Raw genomic sequence first — 12,198 nt, 5'->3', positions numbered from 1 at the left:
GAGGGGAAGGGAGGGAAGGGAAGGGCAGGGCAGGGCATGGCCAGGAGGACACAGAGGAACTGATCTAGACAAAAACTGAGTCAAAAGATAACCAAATATAATGCACAAGCCTTGACACATTTGAGGATATCTGAATACAGACTGAATATTCTGTAAGCATTAATTCTTTTAGTTGTTATTATGATTATGTGGAAGACCATATTTTAAGAGAAGCACACTCATACAAGTGAAGGGTCTTGATGGTGCCACAATAATATACATATAACATACACAAAATATTAACAACTATTGAATCTAAGCAAGGGATAGAGCGTGTTCATTCCTTCAACAGTTCTGTAATTATGAACATTTTCATAGTAAAAAGTTCGGGGGAAATTATTAAAATAAAAACATAAAATTTAATTATTGGGAGATAAATCTTACTCTTGAGAGTTTATAGACCCCAAGTTGAGAATTATTCATGTAAGTTAATTTATCTTCTTACCTTCCACAGCATTAACTCAAAGTAATGGGATATCCCAAAACTGTAAGAAACAAACTATCAGCCCCTCACGTTAAGACACAAGGACTGAAAGGAAGGATTTAACCAAGAATCCAAACAATCACTTCAATCAAGTTTCCCTGAAAACACATCAAAAACATATATACACACAGCAGTGCATGTCCAACCGGGGAAATCTGAACAAGCTCTGTGGGCTGAATCTGGGCCAAGCGCCGGTGGCCTGCACTGGTCCGAAGCCATGCTGGCAGACGTGCGTAATGGTGCAGGCTTATTTGCTATAATCGAACATCAGAGTATGGGTCAAATCCTTAACTTGTTAAGAGCAACTGTTTGCTTTGCTTGATTTTGGGCAAGGGCCTCAGTTATGAAGATGCTACCACTGCAGACAACTGGGTGCAGGGTACATGCACCACCCCCCCCGTGTATGATTTTCTGCAAATTCTTCGAATCTATAATTATTTCAAAAACAAAAACACCACATTATAGATCTCATGTTCTGATCTTCTCCAGTTTGAACATATCCTTAACCTGCTCCTTAAACCCTTTCCCACAACCAATCTGATAAATGACAAGCTTTCTTTAAAAAGAACTCTTCAAAATCCTAAAGATAGTCAATTCTTAAAACTGTGAAAGTCTGAGAAGACATACAAAGAGATCCCTACATCTCTTGCAAATAAACGCCTCCCGTCTAGACTCCTCACTTCCCTACATAGTACCTTTACTTCACCCAGGGTGAAATATGAATTTCAGTTGGCTCCATTTTCCAGGATCACAAAATCAAGTACAGAGGTGATGAGGACTCAGTGCAGCCAGCCTAGAGCACGTTCATTCAGGGATGCCAACAGATGACAGCTGGGGAGAAGAGCAGCCATGCCATTTACCTCCCCACGTCTGCTGCTTTTCTGGCCTTCTGAGCCCGAGGAATAACTAGGCTGGTAATCACCTCTCAATTTCATCTAAGAAAGAGGCTCAAGAGTCAGGACACGTCTGTGATTTTTCCAAAGCATAAGCATTCACACTTTTTGCTCCTGAGAAGAAACTGAGTGGAATTCAGGAACCATACAGAATCCCCCTCTCATCAATAGGACCACTCCAACAGCCCCTTCTGCTGGAGCTGAAACCAGAAACATCAGCCGCAAATTTCCCCTCATGCCAGCCTGCTTCCCTCCTGCTCCCAGATCCACCCCCGCCAGGCCAATGCCTAAAACATGACAAGAGCTAGGAGGCCCTTGATGTGAGGGGTGGCAAGGGCATATTTTCCAGGGTGCCGGCTGCACAGTATCCTCTCTCCATAAGCAACACTTGCTCTGAGCCCTCAATGTGCCCCCAAGCTACAGCACAGAAGTTACTCTGTAGAGAGGTCACTGTAAGAAAACAGCACACAAGAAACATTACTGAGAGGCCAATATGGTAAACGGCTGATTGGGTTTGTATCTGTTCTGAAGACTCACCATCTGGTTTTCATTTTACCTGAACACATGGGTTTTGCATAATTATTTTTTAAGGAGTCCTGAAAATGCATTTGTCCAACATTGCCTGATTTTGCAGGCAAGGAAATACCTTTTGTATATAACTCAACAAAAGTGGAATACAAAAGCATCTATCACACACGTAGATATGTGTTTCATAGCTATGCTCCTAGAAAGATAATTAAAAGTAATAAACCAAAGCACCAACAGTGGTTACTATAACGTAGCAGTATAAAGATTTAATTTTTTAAAATATTTTCCTCTAGGGGCACCTGGGTGGCTCAGTCGTTAAGCGTCTGCCTTCGGCTCAGGTCATGATCCCAGGGTCCTCGGATCGAGCCCCACATCGGGCTCCCTGCTCGGCGGGAAGCCTGCTTCTCCCTCTCCCACTCCCCCTGCTTGTGTTCCCTCTCTCGCTGTCTCTCTCTGTCAAATAAATAATAAATTAAAAAATATATATTTTCCTCTATTTTACACTTTTTTTTAAGCAGTGATTATATACTGCACAGTTATCATCAGAGCTGGGCTTGGGGGAAGAGGGTCACTCTGGAGAAGACAAACCTCGTTCAGATTTCATTTGAGATGTGGAAGGGAGCACAGCCTGGCTGGTGACAAAAGCTCCGTCAGCCAGGGCAGCACAGGCTGAAGTGAGAAAAGAAATGCAACTTTCAGGGCACCTGGGTGGCTCAGTTGGTTAAGCGTCTGACTCTTGATTTGGGCTCAGTTCATGGTCTCAGGGTCCTGGGATCAAGCTCTGCAGCAGCTCCATGCGCAGCAGGGAGTCTGCTTGAGATTCTCTCAACCTCTGCTTCCCCGCCCCCAACCCGGCTCACGTGTGCACTCGCATTCTCCCTCTTTCTCTCAAACAATAAGAAGGAAAGAAAGAAAGAAAAAAAAAAAGGAATGCAACTGTCAGAACTTCCAGATGCCTCATAAAATCCCAAAAGCTTATATTTAAAATGGTGCCCAGTCTGCTAATAAACAAGTCAGGAAGTGTGTTAATAAATGCCAAAGAACACAGGCTCCAGCTACACCATTTCCCACTGAGGCACCAGCACCATGCACAGTGGCAGGAATGGAGGCTTGAGAGGAATGTGCCATCCATCATTCCATTCACGGAGGGCGCTTCAGAAATAACCTGACTATTGTATTTAAATCACAGTTAAGTTACCATTTTTATTCCTTCACCACTCTTTGAAATAATCTTAAAAATAATATTTAACTGGAAAGCATCCAATTTCCCCAAGTTGTACACCAAGATAGGGTGACTATAAGGCGACAGAATAGTCCATTATCTCAGTAGGTTACAAGAATCTTTAGGCCATTCAACCAAGCATTGGGTCCCTTTTCATTGTAAAGTCTCCAGGATTCTCTTTGGCATAAAAAAAAGAACAGCCATCTCATAAAATGTCCCATCTTTTTTTTTTTTTTTTTAAAGATTTTATTTATTTATTTGACAGAGAGAGAGACAGCGAGAGCAGGAACACAAGCAGGGGGAGTGGGAGAGGGAGAAGCAGGCTTCCCGTGGAGCAGGGAGCCGGATGTGGGACTCGATCCCAGGACCCTGGGATCATGACCTGAGCCAAAGGCAGACGCTTAACAACTGAGCCACCCAGGCGCCCATAAAATGTCCCATCTTTAAATATTTATATAAAGTTCTATCATTTGTCCCGTAGTCCACAGGTAACAATGTTTTCTAATTCTTACTACAAATATCCACACTGGAGATGAGCATGTTCTTAGAAACCAAGGTGAGAACAGGACGGAGAAGGAAACCTCTCTAGAATGCTCAACTGCACACCTGAGATCGGTTTAGCCATTATTTCCCTAGACCAACCCCAGATTTGGGGAAGACTATGGCTTGATTTAAAGATATCCCAAATCGGGGCACCTGGGTGGCTCAGTCGGTTAAATGTCCAACTATTGATTTTGGCTCAAGTCATGATCTCAGAGTTGTGATATCGAGCCACTGCTTGAGATTCTCACCCTCTCCCTCTGCCCCTCCCCTGCCCCCTGCACAAGAGTGCTCATGCGCTCTCTCTCTCTCAAAGAAAAATAAAATTTAAAAAAGATATCCCAGATCCCCATGGCTGCTAGCTAACTCTCTCTAAAATCTGTGATATATGATGGTAAATCTTATTCATAATTAGGTAAGTTAGAAGTAACCATGAGAATAAAAAGTAAAATTTCAAATAAAAATAAAGTAAAATGGATTTGGTTCACTACAGTCCATGGTTATCTTTAAAAAGTTAAGTATGGACTTCAGGAACATATACACTTACTTTTGTGTGAGTTAATCTCTCCTCTTTCCCATCTAAAGCTACAGAGTAAATCCTCATGTGACCATTTCAAGAACTATTTTTTGCTACTAAATTTTGCCAACAATCTGCTCAGCATTCTACCAGATGTTTCTGTTTTCAAACCTCTGGGAACTTGGCTGGATCTGTTTTCTTTCCCCATGTTAAAAATAAAAGAAATGGCCCAAATGTGGCCTAATACCCTAGAGAAGCTTTTCCCCATCCCACACCCCTCGATCTCCCTATTCATGTGACCTCCACGATCCCTTCTCAAATTTTTTCTTTTCCATTAGAGAAGATGTTTCCAATTATGGTCCATTAAGTAGCCAAGGATGACATCACTCAGTTTGTTTTTGTTTTTGTTTTTTTTTTAAAGAAAATGCTACTGATTCCTAGTTACTTGGGGACCATCTGCAACAATTTAAGCCAACTAGTCTGCTGGGCCTTATGAACCCACCATGTCACAGGGGGGCAATTTGTTGAAGATCAATTCTACAAACAAAACAATATTATTAAATTGGGGTTGGAGGGACAGGAGGATCTTGTCTTTTATATAATGATTTCTTTAAAATTATCTGTGACCCAACCTTACCTCAGTGACATCCATAACTTTGATGGCCGCCAGCTGACCAGTTTTAACATGTCGACCCTGAAAAACAGAGAAAAGAAAGATAATTGGCACCACTGTTTTGCATGATCATTAGAACAGGATGGTTGAAGTTTCAATAAATTATCTCTTTTGTACTTTTTCCCAAAAGTGATGATGAAATAGTCCCGTGCTCTCCAGTAGAACAATATGGGTTGTAATACCAATGAACTCCACTTAATAAACAAGACTAGTAATAGAGCCAATGAGTTTTGATAAAGTATCAATTCCTTTCTTTCTCAGGTTCAATTTGCATATCATTACCTCTCAACCTAAGCAACTTAAATATTTTCTTCTATACATCAAGTTGACCACATATTCTTTCTTAACATTCTGCATGAATGAAATGACCCAAAAAAGCCTCTTGATATTTATTTTCAGAAATGGATAGCAGTCATTTTTCCCTAGTGTACTCCCAAGACCCATTACTTGATTTTACAAAAGTTATACTGACAGTCTTCTTTGAAGCTTTCCTGCAGTCCCATGGTAGGGAAGTTGGAGAATAATTACCCAGAATAAGGGAGTGTACAAAGAGATAGGGATGATGCACAAAGAGAGAGAGTCTTCTTACAGTGATAGTATAATTCCTCACCTAGGACCTAAAACTCATTATTTCTCTCCCTGGGCATTTCAAACCAATGTGAGGTCAATCTCTCACCCAGATGAACAGGACTACATTTAATTCCTGTCAGCCCTGTGTCTCTCCATCCACTCTTTGCAGTGCTCTGGTGGCCATTCCTCAGGTGAGTAACAAAGAGCTACCCAGATCTCCTGGGCTTGATCTACCCCGGGACTTTGTGGACAATGGTCCTTCTTCAACAAATGTAAAACAGAAAGAACATCACTATATCTCCCAAGAGCCTCCTGCCTCGCTTGTGGTCTCATGACGAACAGTTATGAACTTCAGAACTTGAAACCTGAGGAAAGCTCTCCATTTAGTCTGGAAAGCTTACCCGGGAACTCAAGTTACATCTAGGACAAAACAACTTCATGAAAATGACACTGTATTACAATTACATCTCAACTATATGAGGTCATGGTGGCATGGAGTCCTGCAATGGCCCAGCAGTTCACGAGCAAGAACTACACAACAAAGTAACATACAGGTAGCCAGGACAAATAAAATCCACAGGCCAAGAACTTCATCCCAACTCTCACCGACCCACAGATACCACCACCTCCCTCTAAAGTGAACTACCTTCCTCGTCTTCAAAAGTGCTTCCATGCAAGTGGGGGCACCAACTCCCACAACACACACACCTGCAGTTTAGGCCGTCTCAAGTTCTGCTTCTGATGGGAGCAGGCTTGTCCCACATTGGTCCACGGCCCAAGGAACTGCCTCCTGCCCTGTCAGCTATTTCCCAGCTACCATTCCACAAGCATGCTTTTCCAGCATGGCCAGCCTCAGCAGATCTGAACTGTCCCCTCAACTGTGGCTTCAGTACTCCATCATCACACCTTCCCCAACATCGTCACACAGCCCTGCTGAACAGTCTGGAATTCTTTCTGCATTCACAGCTGAGTAACCCATAATTCTGAAAGAGAAATGCTTCCCTGTATATGTGTTACCATACAGCACACAAAATGATCTAAGAAGCCATCTGACATCTACAGAAGCTCCACCTCAGAGACGTACAGAATGGAATACAACTGTGTGTCAGGAAAGTAGTAATTTATGAATGTTATATGGGCTCCCATATTTCTGATTCTACTGACATTTTTTACTACCTGTCTGTCCAAGATTCAGTATCTTTTCATAATGCCCATTCCTGAATCACTCATTTAAAATTTTTGCCTATGTGTGTTTTGGATCTGTAACCTCAGCCTTTTTAAGCTTTGTAAACCCCAGCTCTGTACTAAGCACTAATACACAGGAAACTGAGCTGTCCTTCATGTCATGGGCATTGGCAGGATCCTAAAGCTACAGGATAGTGACCCAGAGCATGGACTCCAGCATCAAGACTGTGTCCACACTTCATGTCCTCCACTTGATAACATAACAGTGCCTCAGCCTCCTGTCTGTACAAGAGGGGAACAGTGGTGCCCACTTCACTCACAGGTCTATCATGAAGAATAACTACAATGCAATGAGCCGTGCAGTACCCACGGTCAATGGTAAATAAATTAATAAATACGGCAATAAAATACAATTGGACCCTGTTTCCCTGAAGATGGAAAATTAATTTATTAGCATAGTATCAAAACAACTCCCATGACTATGACTGGTTAACAGAACCATGAAGCCAAATTATGATTTCCTTAAATCCAAGAGCAAAGAGGAGAACTCAGGAGAACAGAGTATTAGGTAACCTTCCAGTGCTTTCTATACAAGAGACACAAAGATCATCTATCTCCTTAGCATCCAGGCAGCCCTCAAAACTGGAAACACATACTGATTACTCTTCCTGCAGTGGGGTTATTTCCAAATTACTAAAACAAATTTCTTGCTGACAGAACCAAATGATGAGAGAATGTCACAAGAGTTGCCCCCCAGCTTTTGTTCTTTTTAAAGAGATAAATAGCACTGTGCTGGGAATGTGTTAGGGGAGGTGTGGGGGAGGGGAAAAACCACTCCAGATGTTTATGTAATATAGCAGTATTTCCCTCTATGCCTGAACTCAAGACCACAGGAGTATTCTCAAAACTTAGCAGTTTGACAGTGGCATAAAAGCTTAGAGTTGTGAATTCACTCGGTATTTGTTTCACACAGAACATGAGTTTCCCTTACTAAGGGATTAGAGAATCAGGACCTAACAACTAATCAATTATTTTTGTGTCAGAGGGTAGACCATGCAAAAGCATTAGTCTTCATTAATGCATACCAGGTCTTCCAAAATTAGGTCCATTTCAAATTTAAATTTAAATCAGGAAACTAAGAATTCTGTCTCCCTCCTTTCTAAGAAACAAGACAACATACTGAAAGAAATGAGATTTGGGATTCTGGCTTTCATTTCTCTGATACCACTTCATTACTATATATTTCCTTGGGAAAGCTTCCTAGGATCACTGTAGGATCCCAATGTCCTTTTTAGAATAGGCAGGCTAGAAATAAAATGCATAAAGTACATAAAGCTCTGGCCATCATATCTGGCATATAGTGGGCTCTAAGATGAGAGTCTTCCTCTCTCCACTCCCACCAGAGGTCTATGCGAACCCTTTCTCCTTAATTCCCTTTGCCACTACCCTAACCCTAGTCAATTTAGGCCCATTTCTCATTTTCAAAAAGCATGGCCAATATGGGGAAAGGCAGTTAGGGTACGAAAGTAATGTACATCCCTAATTATTTTTTAAAAAGAAAACCTCTAAATTTGAAACAAATAATAATCTATCCACTCAGATAGGTTATCTTTGCAAAAAAGAACCAAAATGGCGAGCAACAGCCCAAGGAGAAAAACTACAGCTGGGACTGAAATGCACCAAACATCTATATGCATATAATTGTGCACAAAGGAGGTCATATGAAGAGTTGTTTGAAAGGATAAAAATCTGTCCATGATTTACTCAACACTACCCCAGAGAGAATATATTAAAGGTTACTCTCGGGGTAGGTTACAAGCTTAAGTCTACAAAAGTCAGGTGCCCCCACCCATCAGGGAGGCCCTATCCGTGCTCCCTTGGCATCACTTTAGAGCTATAACCAACGGCCCTCCGTAGTACATGAAGAGAAAATACACATAATCATAACCAACTGCATTGTGCTAGCAACTCAAGGATACAAGCAAAGGCATTATTTCACTGAAGTCTGAGGCTTCACATGTACTCTTATCATTCCACTCTGACCTCTATACCATCTCCTAAAGGCTGCTTCATGCAGTTTGCTCCCTACAGATGACCAGTATGACCACTTTCCTTCATCTGAGTCTGGATCCAGCATGCTGTGTCACTGAAATGCCTAGCCTGTGCATGGAGAGGTTTGGAACTTAATAATAGGACCTTTCTTTCCATTGTATCATCCACTTTTAGAACACCCCAGTATATGATTTGGTCAGCATTAAATATACATACCTAACATCCATTTATGAACTTGACTCTCTTGACCTATTGCCTCATTTCTTGGACATGGTGTCCCATCCAGTGTTATAAAATGCCAGAAGGAAGAGACTAAAGGCCCTTGGCTTTTTATATGAGGCACCATGTGAACATTAATGCACTTATGAGGCACCCAATGAGGAAAAGCCCCCAAATACCATTCACAGCTATAGCTCCTAAAAAAATCTGATGAAGGCCAGCAAAACAGGCCATTATCCTATTCTACAGATAAAGAACTCTGAGGTGAATGTTATTAAGCTATCTGCCCATGGTACAATGGCAGCCGGATTCCCTTTCCACAATGATTCTATAAAATGCAAGGGATGGACTCCTACCATTTCTACCAACTTGTCAAATTCCTTCTACTGAGGTCCTTTGTTTTTAAAGAAATAGCTTAAATTATTTCCCCTCAATGCCCTTAAAGGGTTACCAAGATTTGTAATTAAAACTGTTGCTGCAATAAATATTTCACACAAACTGGCTCACACTAACCAGAATTGTCCCCTTTAGTAGAGCAACCTTTGTGGCATTTGATTCATTTTTGGTCTTTAAATGGGGGAAATGAATGTTTCTTTTTTAAAAAGGAAAACTCAAACTGTTCCTGATAGACCTTCAAGCTAAGGAAAATGCCCTAAATTTCTAACTCTCCTTCATGTTTGTTACAGAGTCGAAACTGCCACCTTGCATCTGCAAATATGCATTACATTTATGATACATGTTCCAAGAAAAGAAAAAAAAAAAAACATGCACACACACCATGTGGCTTTAAAATGCAGGGCACTGTGGCAGCCTGTCCGTCTGTCTCTAATGAAGTCTGTCACTAATCCACAAAAAGGAACCTAGTGGCAGAAGGAACAGCATCCAAGGGAAGCTTTTAAATCCCAAGAGGAAAAAGATGGCATATCACCAACTACTAGGTAACTAACTCATGTTACATAATCTTTACCTAGACCCCCAGTTAACTCCATTAAAACACGCTTAATGAATACATATGCTTACTGAGAGGCAAAATCTGGGCGCCTGGGTGGCTCAGTTGGTTAAGCGACTGCCTTCGGCTCAGGTCATGATCCTGGAGTCCCGGGATCGAGTCCCGCATCGGGCTCCCTGCTCGGCAGGGAGTCTGCTTCTCCCTCTGACCCTCCTCCCTCTCATGCTCTCTGTCTCTCATTCTCTCTCTCGCAAATAAATAAAATCTTAAAACAAAACAAAACTTCATACTGAGAGGCAAAATCTGATGGTCTCATTCACAAGAGGAAACTTAGAGGGGGTGCAAATGAATCTAAGAAATGAAAGACCAAGTCTTTAACTCAGGACTCGTCTCCTCGGGGATGGTCATGCTGCTGTTCAACACCAATCATCCCTTGTCATTATACGGCATCAGCATCGCATGCCTTAACAAGGACCTGCACTGCAACTTAGCAGCTCCTTTTCTGCACTCAGAGCTTCCTACTTAACTCTTACCTTTCTTCACAGAATCATAAAGTTTTTGTACTCACTCAGCCTGAGAGAGTGGACAGACTATTAGAGAAGAAAACTCTATTAAATTTATGACACTTTGCAAGATAAGTAAACACAATTCAGGAACAACAAATATTTTCTTCCCTCAACAACCCAGAGGGGTGCACATCACAGCCTGAACTCCAGCAAGTATGACCCCTGTGACTCCTTGGAAGCATTCCAGTACGAGAGAGAGGACTGTAAGAACAGGACACAAGGCACCAGGATGTCCCCACTCTTGGGGCATGTAGTGAACAAAGCATTATCTATGCACTTTCACTTACTCCTGATACAACCCAACATAGGTACCAATGTCCCCATTTCATAGAAAGGGAAACTGAAGCTTTAAAAAGATTAAGTGGTTAAGTTAATCAGCTCAAGATTCATACCCAGACTTGTTCCCTATATCAAGGCTGTAAACTTTAAAACAGAAATGACCACAAACGCCCCATTAAACCAACTTACATAGGAGCTGCCAAGTATACTATTCTGTAACATAAATATTTTAAGTGATTATAATCAAACATGGAAATGTAGTAACCAATAATAAAAACTTAATCTGACTTTACTCTCCTATGATAAATCAGTAAAAGTCAATGAAAGAACATCCTGAAGGAATTCTTTAGGGAATCTGAAGGTATATGTGAACACATTCAAGCCCCTCACCCTTGGCTTTCTGAAACTCGTTAACAGGCTTGTTTGTTGTTCATATCACCATATGAACAGGCTTGTTCATATCACCATAAATTTTCTTTCAATAAATACTGGAGATCAGAATGCTTTTCCTTTCTGCTGAGTTTAACCTGAAATAAAAACTCCAGAGATTAACTTCCTTATATTGGTTTTCTATTTGCTTAACAGAAAAACCCATCAACACCAAAACTCAGTGAACTGAAGACTGACTATTTTTAACCAGTGCCCAGGACATGCCCTATGCTTCCAGGGGAGATAAAACACCACATCAGCCCTCAGGAAGTTTATAATTTACAGGGGTATAAAAAAAAATCCACAAGAAGGGGCACTAACATGGTGACAGAGAAACACTGTACTCTGTAGCAGAAACACTTAGCAAACAGGACAGTGTGACACCAATTGGTCTGCTCTGGCACGAGGCGCAGAAGGTGTTGTTAAAGGGACCATCACTGTGAGGCTAATAGTGTAGACCCACCATGGAGGCTGTAGCAGGGCCTTCAAGGATTGCCCCGATGCTCTCAAAGATCATCAAAGGACAAGATGCGGATCACTTGAGATCTGAACTGCAAATACTCCTTACCAAATCCCAGAAAGGGACAGTTTATACAGGTATCAACGGGCCAGGAGGAAGGGGGAGAACTCAGCAACTCACCCAGGACTAGATCTGTCACAAAACTGCATCACTTCTCTCCAAACATAAGGACAAAAGGAGCTTTTCATACTCTGCACCCGACCAAGAAGATGCCAGTCTCCCACTGAGTCGGAAGAGGGCATTCCATCAAGGGGTGATGTGTATGGCTGCCGCAGAAGAGGCAACGGACCAGCTGCTCCTCATTCCCATCCAACTTGGGAACTGTTACTTGATCTTAATGATTTTTTAGTGGTGTTCTATTGGTTTGCAGATGTAATATTTTAGATATAAGAGGTTTACTATGGGAGAGAGAGATGTTAAGTATTTCTATTAAGCATGTCAAAGTCAATTACAAAAATCACTCACTTTCACCCATGATGTATAGATCTCCAGGCTCCATCCCAGACTGACACGTGAGAATTCCATTAAGTGGG

General features: G+C 41.7%; 1 protein-coding gene across 27 annotated transcripts in view; it reads right to left on the bottom strand.

Moving 5' to 3' along the window:
- The window catches only part of MAP4K4 (mitogen-activated protein kinase kinase kinase kinase 4), a 190,891-nt gene that overhangs the window by 102,733 nt on the left and 75,960 nt on the right, over positions 1 to 12,198 (bottom strand). For all 27 annotated transcript variants that reach the window (XM_035001817.1, XM_035001818.1, XM_035001819.1 and 24 more), the window contains exon 3: positions 4,861 to 4,917. In XM_035001817.1, coding sequence (XP_034857708.1) covers positions 4,861 to 4,917 — 57 coding nt within the window. The remainder of the gene's footprint in view (positions 1 to 4,860; positions 4,918 to 12,198) is intronic.

This window comes from Mirounga leonina, unplaced genomic scaffold (genome assembly GCF_011800145.1).
Source record: "Mirounga leonina isolate KUSES-001 unplaced genomic scaffold, KU_Mleo_1.0 Mir_125, whole genome shotgun sequence".
Lineage (NCBI taxonomy): Eukaryota > Metazoa > Chordata > Mammalia > Carnivora > Phocidae > Mirounga > Mirounga leonina.
The sequence above is the reverse complement of the archived record's forward strand: the minus strand, read 5'-3'. Positions and strand labels throughout refer to the sequence as shown.